We start from the raw sequence: 15704 nt of genomic DNA, 5'->3' as shown, positions 1-15704 counted from the left end.
AGTTCTGAATGGTCTGCAGCTTTCCGGTGAGTTTTTTTGTTCTCGGCTTAGATGGTATTCTTATAGGCCAGCTTGCTTGTGACAAGGACATGTGTGACGAATTTCTGGGTGCTGATTGGAAGCCATTTGAAAATCTTCCTCAGCATCTTTAGGGTATGGAAGTATGAGTTGGTGACTTAAGTGGTCATGTCGAGTTTTCTGTCGATGATTATCAAAGAGGTGTTGGGAGCCCCAGCTGACAGTTAGTTCTATAAACTCACTGATGAACAAGGAGCACAGTAGCTTTAGGAGTCCAGGGGCTACAAGGAAAATGGTGGGGGCCATTTGAATACTTTCTTGCCCATAATCTGCAAAGTAATAGCATTTATTTTTGTGTACTTGCATTGTAGTAAAGAAGAGGCCTACAGCAAATGGATAGAGAAAGCCATTTTGTCATGTAGTTTTCTCTAAGCACAAGAAAAATTTGTTTCTAACATTAGGACACTAGCACAGTCCCACCAATCTAGTGCCTATCTCTCCTGATAATGACATTTTGAATCTTTTCTGTTATTTTCGTGGTATAGTGCTACCCCAGGATCTGCACATTGAGGGTAAAGTGGCCTGTTTTAACTGTTGACCTGATGATGGCTAACACAGCATGTAATTTTTACCCTTTTCTCCCTCAGCTTGTGAATACCTTCTTTGGTTTTCTGAGACGGAAGACAGATTTCTTTACGGGAGGCGAATCAGGATCCGCGGATAAGGTAAGACATTGGCCATAACAGACAGCATTAATGCAGCATCTTTGTAATACTCTTATGTAGGAAAAGATATTTAATATCTCACCTGCAGAGACCAGGGTTTGTGGTTTGAGTTTGGAAGAGCCCACAGGAGGCTTACTCTCCGGTAAATCTAAGAGGAGAGAGGTTAGGCATTGTAGGCAGTAGCACCCATTAGAGACGTGTCTCTTCAAGTAATTGGACGAGACAGAACTGTCAGAAATTTTAGAGGCCCTGGGACGGGGAGTCCGGGAGGCACTGAAGAAGCTCAATTCTTTTTAAGATCCCTCAGGGCTGGCACTGGACACTGACACAGCTTCAGGTTGAAGAGTTGCTCCCTCACTCTGCCTGCTGACGATGTGACAACATGTCCTGTGATATTGTTTATTTCTTACTGGACTGTTATGCCATTTGTCCCTTCTGGGCAGAAGTGGGGTCTATGGATTTGCCCTCTCCACTTCCAGACCCCCTAATTTTCCTCCCTGACTTATCCGAGCTGACCCGCTATGCTTGTTGTTTAGTCGCCATTGTTCTGACAGCTGCCAAAATCTGTATTCTGTGACTCTTGGGTTACCCACAATTGCTGTTGCATGAGGAATGGCTCACGGAGATGTACAAAACTATGTCCTACGAAAAGGTAATGTACAACTTAATGGACAAAGCAGACATTTTTCTTCTCATGTGGTCCACCTTTCTGCAAGACCCCTCCCTAATTAGCATTGATTCTTGATTCTTCCTCATCACTATCATTGCATCCCTGCCCCACATTACTATACATAGGCTTCACCTGACTGGCATTCTTATCCATGCTTTGTAGTTTCATCCTCCCTTCTTTTCTTACCTTCTTTTTTTATTTCCCTCTTTTTTTCTAGCTTATTTTCTTACCGCTATTTCTTCTCTCCCTTATTTATTAGGATTGATTGTTATTGGTGCATGTATCGCAATTAACATTCATGTCAATATGGGTCAATGCTGGACCTGCATGTCACTGTATTCGCTGTTATTTTTCACTTCTTGGTTTATGCCAATAAAAATAATTGCTTCAAAAAAACCTGTCTCTAAAGAACATTTGACAGGAGCGACCACTTTCAGCAGTCAGTTTGATACCAGCTACTACAAGTACAGGAGGCTGTGTAGCTTTTGAGTTTGACAGCAGATCAAGAAGCTGTGATATGAGGATGCCCAGGTAGGCCAAGCTGTGCATGGAGCTTCAGAGAGCCTATGCTGTCCAGTAGGAGGGATGGGGAGAGATCCAGAGAAGCCACAACCTCCTGCTTGTGTGTAAAGAGAAAGAGTTTGTGATATCGAGCTCTTTTGTTTGTGAGGTAGCAGAAACACAGTTAAAGCTGTGCCCTATATGCAGTATCACCAAGGAAATGCCAGGACAACAGAGAAGCAATAAGGTTTTGCAACAACATGACATGTTTCACCACATGATGTCCAAGCATGGTCTTGTAGAGCTCTAAATGCTAGTTTGTCGCATTAAGGTTAATGATTTATAGGCTCAAAAGAGATTGTTCAAATTCTTTAGATCTAGCAGAGTGTATGCCTCTAGTTTGCAAGTGTCTCATTCTGAGTGTTGGGATGGGAATGTCTCCTGCCTAGTATACGGGCATGTTCACCCAGCCTTTGTGCCCTACTACATATGTTTTTGGTATCCCGGTTTTTATTTTGCCCCTTGCGTCTCACACATTCAATTGTGAGTGCAGGAGCTTAAGCCTATTCCTGACTAAGCAAACCCCTACCTGTGACTTGGAGGGTGCACCAAGCATTCCTACATAGGAACAGAGGTTAACTGTCCTGGACATATCACTTTAAAGCAGTGGGAGCATCATATTTTTATTTTATTTTTTGATTCACAGTATCACCCAGCCTTTTTATCTGTGTCCGTCAGAGTGTGGTCTACTGGGATGTCACCTGAAGTCTGTACTTTCTTCTGGAGGAGCTGAGGGTCTACCTATTGCCTAGATGCCGATTTGCTGAGAGATGGAAGGAGTCTGCCTAGTCCTGAGAGACTGCCCAGGAGAATAAGCCAAGCATGTCCCCGGTTGGAGGGACGCATATAGAAAGCTGAATACCTGAGAAGGAAGCCAGGAGCTAGCCATGCTGTAATGAGTCTCCAGGTCTTTCTGAAGTTTCCTGATGGCAACATCTAAAAGCCCAATGTGAACAAACCCACCCAGTTGGGGCTACAGCTGCCTTGCTGATTGTGTCGGCTGAAGCAGTAGTAATTGTGTAGGTGCAGTTGAGGTTACAACTGCCTCTGAAAACTTCAGCGTTATGGGGGGTCGCTAGTGAGCCCGGCAGAAAGATGGCTACTACTTGGTGAGGCTCTGCAGGCTTGACGGGCCATCCGTCATAAATCCGGCAGTCTAGACCGACATATTAGCTCCAAACCTAGGGGGATTGCTACTGAACTGCGGAGGCACAAGCTGAACGTAGCCTGGCCAGGTCTGAACTTGCGTAACTGCGAAAAGGCGAGCGAGGGCAGCACCAACGGCAAGATGGTGGCATCGTAAATTCCCGCTAGTGTGCTGCTGAGCCGGAGTAGGGAAAAGCTGGTTGCAGACTCATGGTGCGACCGCTATTGATCCTTGCCCCCGAGCCACTGACCGGTCACATGAAGATCCGTGAGGAAAGCTGTGGCAGCCGATGGAGGCAGAGGCCGCGGACACGAAGAGCTGGGTGAAGAAAGCTGGAGGTGAGCCGGACAGGGCTGTGGCCTGCGGAGACTGAGTCAGTGTACGTGCATCAGTGTGGCCGTGTCTGCCGGATGCTTCCTAGGAGCTCGCTTTGGTGCCTGTGAGGAGGTGAGTGGAGGCAGGGCTCGGGCCCAGAGGAAGCAGGGCTTGGGCCAAGGCAGCACTGAAAGGGAAAACGCGCACTCTGCCCCCGCTGGACTGACTAGAAAATGGCCCGGCAGAGGCTAACCTGCACACCGGCGGTAATTGCACCCGGGCGCACCAACCTAAACCCTGCAGGTGAGGGGCGCAGCGGGGGCGGGGGGGACCGACGGATGAGTGTGCTCAGTCCCCTCCTGCAGAGACTCTAGCGTGAAGTGGAGCGGCCTGGTGTGGCGTGGCTTCTGCTCCGACCCTGGACTGACAATGGGTACACAGCGGTGTCCATGTGAGGCTGAGCCCTCTTTCCCGCAGCCTCAAACGACATCACTCCCTCCCAAGACCTCTGCGACTCGTTATCCTCCTTCTTCTACAACAAAATTGCCGACATACATAACAGCTTCGAAAACAGCTCCAACGAGCAATCCTCCCCACACCCCTCAGAACCTAAACCGCCCTCTAACAACCTCAGCGCCTGGAACCCAATCACCACTGAAGACACCATCCGCCTCATGAAGTCCGTCCACTCTGGATCGCCACCCGACCCTTGCCCCCACCACATCTTCAACAAAGCTGACTCCATCATCGCACCCCATCTCCGCGACGTCCTCAACTGCTCCTTCAACTCTGCTACCTTCCCAGAAAGTTGGAAACATGCCGAAGTCAGCGCCCTCCTGAAGAAACCCACAGCAGACCCCTCTGAACTTAAAAACTACCGCCCCATATCCCTCCTCCCATTCCCAGCCAAAGTCATTGAGAAAGCCGTCAATACCCAACTCGCCGCCTTCCTCGAATCCAACAACTCCCTCGATCCCTCACAGTCCGGCTTTCGAGCCAAACACAGCACCGAAACCGCCCTCATCGCAGCAACAGACGACATCCGAACATTACTGGACAGCGGAGAAACAGTGGCCCTCATCCTACTCGACCTTTCCGCCGCCTTCGACACAGTCTGTCACAGCACCCTCATACAACGCCTCAGCAACATCGACATACAAGGAAAAGCCTTAGACTGGATTATCTCGTTCCTCGCCGGAAGAACCCAGAGAGTCCGACTTCCCCCTTTCAAATCAGAAGCCACCAAAGTCATCTGCGGTGTACCACAAGGATCTTCACTCAGTCCCACTCTCTTCAACGTCTACATGAGTCCACTCGCCTCCATCGCGCGCCAACACAACCTCAACATCATCTCCTACGCTGACGACACCCAGCTGATCCTTTCCCTCACCAAAGACCCCAACACCGCCAAAAACAATCTCCTCGAAGGCATGAAAGAAGTAGCCGTATGGATGAAAAACAGCCGCCTAAAACTTAACTCGGACAAAACGGAAGTGCTCATCCTAGGATCATCCCCCTCTGCCTGGGACGACGCATGGTGGCCTTCGGATCTAGGCTCAGCACCCATACCCACAGACCACGCACGCAACCTTGGCTTCATCCTAGACTCCTCACTCTCGATGACCAAACAAGTCAACGCCGTCTCATCCTCCTGCTTCAACGTACTTCGGATGCTCAAAAAAATCTTCCATTGGATCCCTACCGAGACAAGAAAGACTGTCACCCACGCACTGGTTACAAGTCGACTAGACTACGGAAACACCCTCTACGCCGGAATTACAGCCAAATTACAGAAAAAACTCCAACGCATCCAAAACGCATCGGCGAGACTCATTTTGGACATTCCTCGCCAAGATCACATTTCCGGCCATCTAAAAGACCTCCACTGGCTTCCCGTCAACAAGAGAATAACATTCCGTCTCCTCACTCACGCACACAAGGCCCGCTACAAACTAGGACCCGAATGCCTCAGCACCCGACTATCCTTCTATACTCCCACCCGACAACTAAGATCCTCCAATCAAGGCCTCGCCGCAGTTCCGCGTATCCAAAGAACCACCATGGGAGGTAGATCCTTCTCCTACTTGGCGGCCAAGACCTGGAACTCACTCCCCACTCACCTCCGCCTTACGCAGAACCACATCACCTTCAGAAAAGAACTTAAAACCTGGCTATTCGATAAATTATGAACCCCTCCCACAGCGCCTTGAGACCCTCTGGGTGAGTAGTGCGCTATATAAATTTTTGAACTTGAACTTTCCCGAGGCAGAAATACTATACAAATATTGGCGGACTAAAAAGGCCTGGGTGATATTGCCCGGGGGAACCGAAACTTCAGCCAGAAGGGGTGTATGTCGGCTCCTCATAGAGGACATTGTGGGTGATTCCCCACCCACACACATGAACCGTGCCTAAGAGGAGCAGGATGGGTTGCCCTTCCACCCAGCTGTGAATCATTTGCCCGGGAGGGCCCAACAGGAGGCCGACCAGATCAAGGCAGTGGGAAGACTGCCCCACAGCACATACCAAAGCGCGTGGCATTCGGCAAGCTCAGTGAATCGCCACAGCGGCGGCAGAACTTAAACTGGGAGGCTTCCAGCTAGAAACATTGGCAGAGGAGGGCAGCTGCTGCCCCGTACACGGCTTTGTCACTCGCCCCGTGGTTGGCGCTGCAGGGGACGGGTTCGGAGTGTAAGCAGGGTCACAGAGCCCCCCCTGCAGGACCTGGTACCTACCTGTGGAAAGCTACAGAAACATTGACTGCTGACTCCTTGCAATACACCCCTGGGGGCATTTAGGAGCATCTGGGACCATGGAAAAAATGGATGCCTGGTAATCAAAGTAGTCCTTTGAGCAGCGCAGGACCCCCTGGGGCGGTACTCCCTCGGAGGAAGAACAGTTGGAGTTAACCACGGATGCCACGTCCATACAAGTACCGAGCATCTGTATTATGGTCAAAGACCTCAAACCGTTACTTAAGGCCGTTGCGTTAAAAATGTATTCCATGTCTGACAGACTGGACAGGCTAAAAGACAAGGTACCTGGCCATGATGAGCGCATCGCGGTAGTCAAACAACAAACATCCACGCTTGAGGATGAGGGGTTAGCCACGCGGTAAAAACTGCTCTCCAAGGAGAAAGTCCTGGAAGTGATCAGGAACAAGAATGAAAACCTAGAAGCTAGGTCGAGACGTAGCAACCTGCGCATCGTGGGAAATCTGGAGTCCACCGCCATGACCCGTGTTGAGGACGATGTGCAAGAAATGTTGCGCTCCCTGTATGGGGACTCCCTATCAGCAGTCTGCATAGCAGAAAGGGTCCATAGATCTCTGTCTGAGACTCCCCCAGGAGCCCCACCGATAATCGCCAGCCTGCTGAATTACAGGGACCGGGACACTGTGCTGGGCAGGGCCAGAGATCAGATGGAAGCCACATACTTGGGCAATGCTTTGTTGTTCTATCCAGACTTTACCCTGACTGTACAGGCTTTCTCTCTTATCTCCTTCCTTTCTCTTTTTCCCCCCTCTGACCTCCCTCTGCCACACATCAGTAGGTGCTGAAGCTACTGGCAGGCAGGTGACCTCGCAGCTGAATGTATGAGCGCACACACTGAAAATGTGACTTCTTAAAAGCAGTGCCGTGGAATGCATGCAGTAAAGTGAGGCTGGTTGCGGCATATCTTCATCGGCGTGGGGCTGATATATGCTTTCTGCATGAACTGCATTTGATGGGGGCCAGCTGCACGTGCCTGCGAGCGGGGTGGATGGGCGAGAAATTTGTTGCATGCTACTCCAATTATGCGAGGGGGACGCGATTATCCTCAGGAAATGGCTACCCTGGCACACGCATACCGCGCTATGCGACCCACAAGGGAGATGCGTAATACTAACAGGGGTGCTGAGGGGCCACCCAATCAGGTTGGGATCGGTGTATGGGCCCAATATGGATGACCGAGATTTCTTTGGTGAGGTGTGGCGACTGGTTGTAACACTCTGCCCAGGTGCAGTTTTATGGGGAGGGGACTTCAATGTAATATTGGATCCTGACCAGGACAGATCTGGGGATTTCCGTCGGCCCCACCACCTGGCAGCGGCACGGTTACAGACTATTATGACAGATCACGGCTTGGAGGATATATGGCTACACCACAACATGCACAAAGAGGAGGGCATGTGTGTGTCGTCAGCAGGATCCATCTGGTCCAGAATAGATTTTTGGCTGACCTTGAAGGATTTGGTATCATGGGTTACCAAAACTACCCATCTCGCTCGAACCCCATCTGACCACGCCACGTCATTACTCGAGTTCGCACTTCCAGGCTCTCCGAGTAGAGCATTTAGCGGAGACTCCCATTGAATCTGCACCTGAGCAGGACTCGTGCTTCTTCCATAATTATTAGGGTGGACAAACTCATGAAGGGTCCTCTGGGTGGGAGATAGCATGAAGGGGATCGGCTAGGGCTGCGCCACGTGGGAGAATAATTGCCCCGTATTCTGGGTTGAATTGTGTATTATTTAGTATTGTTGTAATATAAAAAAATACTTGAAAAAAATGTACAAACACTCAGATGGACATTGGAGCTATTGAGTCTGGTGGTTGAATGAGTTAGCCCTTTTAAAACCATTGCTTTAAGGCGATCTCTCTGTTCTCACTGTAACCCCATCCTTCCCATTGTACCCGAAGACTCTCCCATGTCGAGGAATATGTTGTGCTGATGATCTGATCTTACAACTACGTGCTACTGTTCACAGGCCTAGGTCTCTTATCAGGGTCAGCTCTCCCTTCTTGGCAGGAGCCATACCTGTTTACTTGCGGCTGGTCATACAGCATGTGGACTCATTAGCTCAGAGTCTGAGACCTTGACCTGCCTTTAGTTTGCTGATCGGGCCTTATCAGTTAGTCATGTGCCAGGGACAGAATCAGAACTTCTGTTTATGAAGCTGTACAGGCGAGAATAGCTTCCTAGAGCTTGACCTGTGTGCTCTGTAATGGTCCCTCATTTCGGAGGCAGCTTGGACATTGCACACGTTTCTTGTGCTCTCAAACGTGGGCAGATCACCCCACCAACTTCCTACTGGAATACTCAAGTTAGTTTTTCACACAACCTGTTGGTGAACACTGTAGAGTAGTTTATTTGTGCATCAGTTTAAAAGAATCTGCCATGTTCAGTGTCTTGGAATAAGGCACAGTGATGTATGGTTGTTGATGCAGATCATAGTTTATCACAGTGCAAATTAGCCAAGTGTGTGAAGTAAGGTGGCACAGACCAGACACTATCAGTGTAATTTAGTAAGTTCTGTGATAAAGTTCAGTGCTTTCTGAGTTTAAACATTTCTGTCCGCTCTTGGGTTCTAGAAAGGTTTTGAATTTTATTCTAGTCTATTCTTTTTGAAGTTTGGAGTAAACTGATTTCTTAGTTGATAAAACTGTAATCTGCATTCCAGCTTAGAGGGATTTTTTAAGAAGCTAAATAAATAAAACATTTACATTTTAAAGTATTTATTTGGCAGCCCATGCTTCTTTGTACCCGAAACTGACATTATTGAAAATATGTATTATTAAATTTTAAAGCCCTTATTTCGATCATCTAGCAACACATTTGGAGCTCTCTTGTGGCAGGTCACTGTTAATATTTCAACTGGACATATTACTTGGAAGGTGAGCAGAAACTGGGGAGATATTAGTATGTATCAGTTGCACCCTTTTTAGTTGAAGTTTTGCTCAATGAGGGGAGTAAATCTGACCAAGTATGCTGGTTAGCGGGCTGTTTTTTTTTTTTTGCAGAATTTTATATAGCGCGAACTAGAACCAAACCGAATCAGTTATCAGAGCGCTTTACATAGCACCAGTTACGTTACATGAGGACACACTTTCATTTTAGGCACGGGGAGATTAAGTGATTTGCCCAGAATCACAGGAGGTTTTGGCGTCGTTACCGAGACTCGAACCCAGATCCCCAGGTCCGAGGTCGAGCGCCTTAGCCATTAGGCCAACCGCTCTCCCCTGATTGGTTGATTCACCACACACCTGCTGACAGACCCCCATGCCTTTTGTTGTTGAGTGATCACTCTGGCTTCTCAAGAGAAGGGGTTCACCACTATTCACAGTTCTTTTTCCTTTTGATTTAGTCCCCCCTCCCAACACCTTTTGCTCACAGCCCAGAGTACTAATTAAGTTAACTAAGGGGCTCCTGTCTCTTTTAAATGGCCTTTCTTTTTGAACCAAAGTGCCATCCACTCCGACAGGCTGCTCTTTATATTGAGAGGGCTCCATCCTATGAACAATGGTGTTATTGGTCTCTCCTTTTCATCGACTGTCCTGGCACTCCGTTTTGAGGCCGTGGAGTTTGGAACTTATGCTCTCATAACCCCCACTTGAACCCTTATCAAAAATCTTTCTTTTGTTTGTAGACTGACAGAGCACTCAGAAGAACCCCTGCTTCCTATATCTCAATGTACTTGAGGTTAGGGGACTCTCTTGCTCACAGACCACCCTTCTTACTGCATAATGCTTCTGGATAATATTTACAAGCTGGAAATTAATTTCTGTAACTTTCACCTTTTATTTTAGCTGATCAGAGAAACTTTTAACCACCACAATCAGCTAGCCAAAAAGGCCCGAAAGGAAGCCCAGGAGCAGCAGGAGGCACAGCAGCGTGAGAAGGCAGCACAGCGTGAAAAAGCAGCGCAGCGGGAAAAGGCAGAGAAAGCGGCCAAACAGGCAGCTGACATGAAGCGAGAAGAAGGCGAGCCCAAAATCCGAGAGCTGACTGATGAGGAGGCAGAGCAGTTACAACTGGAGATAGATCAGGTGATTTTTATTTATTTTGAAAGTTTTATATAGCGCGAACAAGATCTTTGCAGATATCAGAGCGCTTTACAAAGCAGGGAATACCAAACCAGAGAGTGAATACGTGAGGGAGCATAATAGTACAGGTAAATCAATAATGCAAGTAAATAGTCAGGTAAGTGAAACAATAATACAGGTACAACACATATTCGTAGGGATCTAGCAGAATAATACAGGAAAAACACATAGTCGTCGGGATCGAGCTGGGTAATATAGGTTGGTGCAGATACTTTACAGATCCAAGTTAAAAGCTCAAGTGTATTTGGCCATGAGAAGAGCTTTTACTTCTTTCTTAAAAAGTGTGATTGAGGGGATGAGCCTTGTTTCAGGAGGGAGTGAGTTCCAGATCCTGGGTGCCATTCCTGAGAAAGAGCGCTTATACGTTTTTTCCTTCCTGAATCTTCGAGGTTTCAGCAGCAGATTGTTTGTGCCTCTAGTGTATCTAGAGCCGCCAGAGATTGACAGCTTCTGATTGAGGTATCCGGGAGAGCTCAGGTGTACAGCCTTGTGTGTCATGCAGGCGATTTTCAGATGTATTCTGGCTTCAAAAGGCAGCCAGTTCAGGGATTTCAAGTCAGGGGAGATATGCGAGTGTTTTTTTGACCCAGTGATGAGTCTCGCTGCAGCGTTTAGAGAGGCTCTTAGTGGTGCAGTAGTGGTTAACGGGAGACCGCAGAGGGCGATGCTACCGTATTCAATTCGCGGGATTACTAGTGCTTGTACTGCAGTTTGGAAGTCTTTGGCTGGTAGGAAGGGTTTAAGTTTCCTCAGGGTATTGATTTGGAAGTTCGCACCCTTAGTAGCCTTGCTGATATGATGCTGCATGTTGAGATTGGAGTCGAGAGTTATGCCTAGAGATGTTGCTGAGTCCACGATGGTGGGTAGGACATTGAGGGCAGTTAGCTGTTTAAGCCACGTTTGAGTGGTAGAGATCTTCGCGGGAGGTGAGATCAAAAGGAACTCTGTTTTCAAAGCATTGAGTTTGAGATGATTATTGGCAAGCCAGGCTTGGGTGCTTCTGATCGTTGAGTTCAGGAGTAATGTGTGATGTGTGTTTGGCACAGGCTTTCACTTTATTCTTTAAGTGTCAGTGATGTAGTTGTGACCTCTTATTAGGAGGTTATTTTAGTGTAATCACCAGCACGGAGGTGAGGTCTTAGTGTGCCCTTCTGTTAGGGAAGGGCTAGAAACTGCACAAGGAGGCCCTACTAAAGTATAGAAAAGAGTTGAGAGAGAAAAGAAGAAAACATGCTGTTTCATGTTACTGGTTTTCAATTAGTTGATATCTCTTTGATTGAAAGGACAAAAAAATTAAAAAATACACAAGGGAAGGATGCTGCATGACAGAAGTATACAACCAGAGAAAGTGAAGCACCATTAAAGAGAGAGTAAGTTATGTTCGTGGCTTATTTAGAGCATGTGACATCCTAAAGCCATTTCAAACTACCAAGGCTAAGAGGAAGGGTTTGAAAATGGTCCTGTGCTGTGTTTGTAACGTATGCAGCGCTGTGGTGAGCACCCAATAGGAAGGATGGAACCTTAATTGTTAATTTTCTGTTAGTTTTTGACTACACAGGGGCAATTTAATGCTACAGTGAAACAGTGCCTGATTTTAGAGCAATTTTGTAATTGGTGGGCATTTTTTCACTTTTTTTGTATAAGGCCTCGGGACTCAAACTTCTTTGCAACTGATTCTTTGGCATTAATTGTACTTATATGAATTTCAGCAGGTGCACTTTTTATTTTTTTTAGAACATGTCAATATGGAGTGCCACTCTTTCTCATGTTCATGTGTTTCTTGTAAAACACATGTGGTTTATTATTTTTTTTGTGTGCTCTTTATCGACATGGTATACTCCGTCAACATATTAATTTATTCCCTTTTTAGGTCGAGCAGACGTACTCTCAATGCGTGAGCATTGAGAGTGTCTGTCTCGACAACTATTGTTGCCCGTTAATGGGAATGTGGACACCAATGTGCACGAGCGTTTCCTTCGCAGTTTTCACCGCGGCAGCGCGCGTCTCACCCGCGCATGCGCAGAGTAACTCAGCCATTTTTTTTTTTTTTTTTTTTCAGCCCCGAACCGAATCGGGTATCAGAGCGCTTTACATATAGGCAGCCCCCACCCCTCTGCATGCGCACACACAGGCGAGCGCATGCACACGCAGGCACACACATACAGGCACACGGCACAGACACTCGCTCACACACACCCCCCTCCCCCACAGTCACACACACGCACTCCAGACACATACACACACGCACGCACACACACACATACACAGCCCGCCCCCCCCGCACTCGTGCGCGCGCACACATGCTCCCCCCCCCCCCGCCCCGCAACCCACTCACCGGCTTCATTCCTGCGGCGGCTCTCCTCAGCTGCAGGGCCCGGCAGCAGGACTCTTCTTCCCTCCTTCGGCACCCGCAGGGTAGGCTCCTGCCAGCTCCGGTGCTTCAAACGCGGCTCCCATCGCGGCTCTTCCGTTGGAGGCGGGGTAGGCTCCCGCCCTCCTACTTCCTGTTTCCTGTTGTCGCGCCGGCCTGCCTGACTTCCTGGTCGCAGGCCGGCACAGTGACGGCGGTGATTTGCGGTACTTATTAATTTAGTTATTTATGCATTTTTATATAGCGCGGACTTTACCCGAAGGCGGAATTTATTTCTTTATGTATTTATGCATTTTTATATAGCGCGGACTTCACCCGAAGGCGGTATTTTTTTTTTACTTATGTTTATCTGGTTTATCCGAATGAGCTGTCTGTCGCTCGGCGAAATGTTTGGGGCGTGTCTATAGTACACCGGTGTAGGCTGTGTGCACGGCAATGGTCTCAGCAAGGGGGAGGGGGGGACGACGACTTTGCAGTGTTGCAAACGTACCCAATACCCGACTTGTGTGCTTATGTTGTAAAGAGACCAACACACCCCCTTGCACACTCTTGAACACAGGGCAGTGACACATAAACGTGGGCGAAGACGCAGCCCAAAATAACCTCGGCCTGTTGCAGACAAAGGGAGACGTACAGAGGAATATAGAACGTGTGGGCAGCAGGCATCAAGGGAACACAGGGTGTGTTGTGTACCAGGAAGGCACAGTGATGTATGTCAGGAGAGCACCAGGAAATGTGCTTCTAGACCGCCTAGCGCTGTCTTTGAAGACACCCAAAAAAGGACTGGGACAGGTAAAGAGTCTGAGGGATGGAGAAAGACCATATATAACGCACCTGCATTGTGCATACGCTAATCAAAATGCCAACAGGTATCCATGCACACTGTCCAACAGGCGTCAGGCATTCCCTCACAAAAGGTTTACATATAGGCATACATGCATGCACACAAAGACGACAAGAAAAGGCACCATTACAGACAACACATAAAATCACTATTTACACACCAAGAAAGCACGTAAATGCACAACTGTACACAAAGACACACATAGACAGCACTCTTACCTGTGTGTGACAGACAGACAACACGTGCAAACACAGGCAAGAATCATACAGGCAGACATTGCTGGTGGGATGAAAGGACAGGCAGGGGCACCGGGACCGACTAAAGGATTCCTTGGTGCTGGAAGAGTCAGTCGCCGTTTTAATTTAGGCTCTTATTAAACGTATGACGGTAATCCCAATGTGTTAGCCCAGAAAGCACGCGCACTGGGAGCATCCCAAGTTCATATTTCGCAAGGCAAACCCTGATGAAATGTTAATGTTAATGGGAAAAAGGTCCCGTTTTTTTCCTGGAGAAAAGGATGAATTCAGCATGCAAATAATGGCCTTCCCAGATATTCCCTTTGCCCAGCCCTCCAACTGATAACTGAACAGAATTTTGCTACTGGGAATTACCAATGCCTGTGGTATTGGTAATTCCCGGGTGAAAGAATTCTCCCGGGTGAAAGAATTCTCCCGGGTGAAAAAATTCTCCCCCTATCACTGTATCAATACCTGTCACGACGTAACGATCAGTAATGTCCTTCCGATTAAACCCTTCCCAAGTAACAATTCCAAAAATGTTTTGGCGGGGCGTGTGCAGTGTAGCTAAGTTCCCGTCTTCACAAGAGGCTGTTTAGAAAGATTTCCTGAATCTGCAAACGGGTCGATACTAAGAGGTGCACAGCAATTTAAAAATATTTCAAACATTAACAAAGCCAATGCGCTTGCATTATGTATTCCAGAGGGACACATCATAAGGGTAAATGTTGTAATGCTTCTCTCTTCTGCTATAAGTGTCACATTTACAAAAGTTATAAGTATTGGCATTGGAAATGACAAAGCTATTAGTTTCGCTATTTTCAAAACCAACACATAAATAAAAAATTTGGCGTTTACAAGACCAATAGCTCAAACTTTCCTAATGCGAGACCTATTGCATTGCAAATGCTTGTTATTCTGACTGCCTGTCACTTAATAATGTGATTCTTTATGCTCCTCTAAGCCAATTGCAGGGCTTGCTGGACCTGCCACCCCCAGTTTGGAGGATGACGCAATTTGAGCATCTCTTTCTTGTCCACTTAACTTAAATGATATGTACTGAGTGGCAGGATTTCAAAGCTGTGACGTTCCAAACTCCATAAAATTCTGTGTGCCATGCAGGGTATTTTTATTGGTTTTTTTTTCAAGTCGAGCATTCAAGACTTTTGTATATACTTTTAGTATATACTTTTCGATGTAGGCTTAAAGCTACCCCCCTGCTTTTCATTTGTTTGTTTATTGCCCTTTAAAAATCCTTGCTTGCTACTGGTCAATCCTTCCTCTTTGCCCCTCCTTTTGGTCTTTTGTTTACTCCCATGGAGCAGGAACCAAGTGCTGTATCTTTATGCTTTGGTTGTTTACCTTTTGATTGGGGGACTATTTGTTTTTTATTGTTTCCTACTCATGTAGCTGTTTTCTTGTATTAAGCTTTGGCACGCTAGCTGCTTGTATTAATGCAGCATTACCCTCCCACCTTCAGCACGTTGCATGCTTTACGGCTGCTGCGCCGTATCTTTCAGCATGGCATGCTCTGGCCAGACTTCGGTACCAGAGCACGCTTTAACCCTCTACACCCTCATACAGAGAAATCCAGAGCAGACAGCAACCAATGCCAACTCACAGTCCCTTTTTTAAACACAAACTGTGCCAGTAAGACTGCCACTTGTTCGGTAGTCTAGGGCTGGTTCACACAATAGTTACGATATCCTGAAAACCCTACTCCTAGGGTGCACAGAAATGCTCAACTTACTATGAACAGACGGCACACATGTCAGGCAGGTTTCTTTAAGTTGCAGGACTTCCCTCCCCTCCCTAAACAGCTCAAACTTTGCTTTCACATCTAGGCTTCCTTCACGCTGCATGTTTTCGAAGTCCCGTTAAGTAAAAGGGCATTTCACTCCACCACACATTTAGACAGAAATTAATTCTCTTAGTCAACCACCTTTTCACA

At 47.4% G+C, this 15704-nt stretch overlaps 1 protein-coding gene across 2 annotated transcripts in view; it reads left to right on the top strand.

Moving 5' to 3' along the window:
- The window catches only part of NUDC (nuclear distribution C, dynein complex regulator), a 133538-nt gene that overhangs the window by 48406 nt on the left and 69428 nt on the right, over positions 1 to 15704 (top strand). For both annotated transcript variants that reach the window (XM_078682627.1, XM_078682628.1), the window contains exons 2-3: positions 666 to 743; positions 10006 to 10245. In XM_078682627.1, the coding sequence (XP_078538753.1) occupies positions 666 to 743; positions 10006 to 10245 (318 nt within the window). The remainder of the gene's footprint in view (positions 1 to 665; positions 744 to 10005; positions 10246 to 15704) is intronic.

The sequence above is a fragment of the Lissotriton helveticus genome, chromosome 3_1, assembly GCF_964261635.1.
Source record: "Lissotriton helveticus chromosome 3_1, aLisHel1.1, whole genome shotgun sequence".
NCBI classification, from domain to species: domain Eukaryota; kingdom Metazoa; phylum Chordata; class Amphibia; order Caudata; family Salamandridae; genus Lissotriton; species Lissotriton helveticus.
The sequence above is the reverse complement of the archived record's forward strand: the minus strand, read 5'-3'. Positions and strand labels throughout refer to the sequence as shown.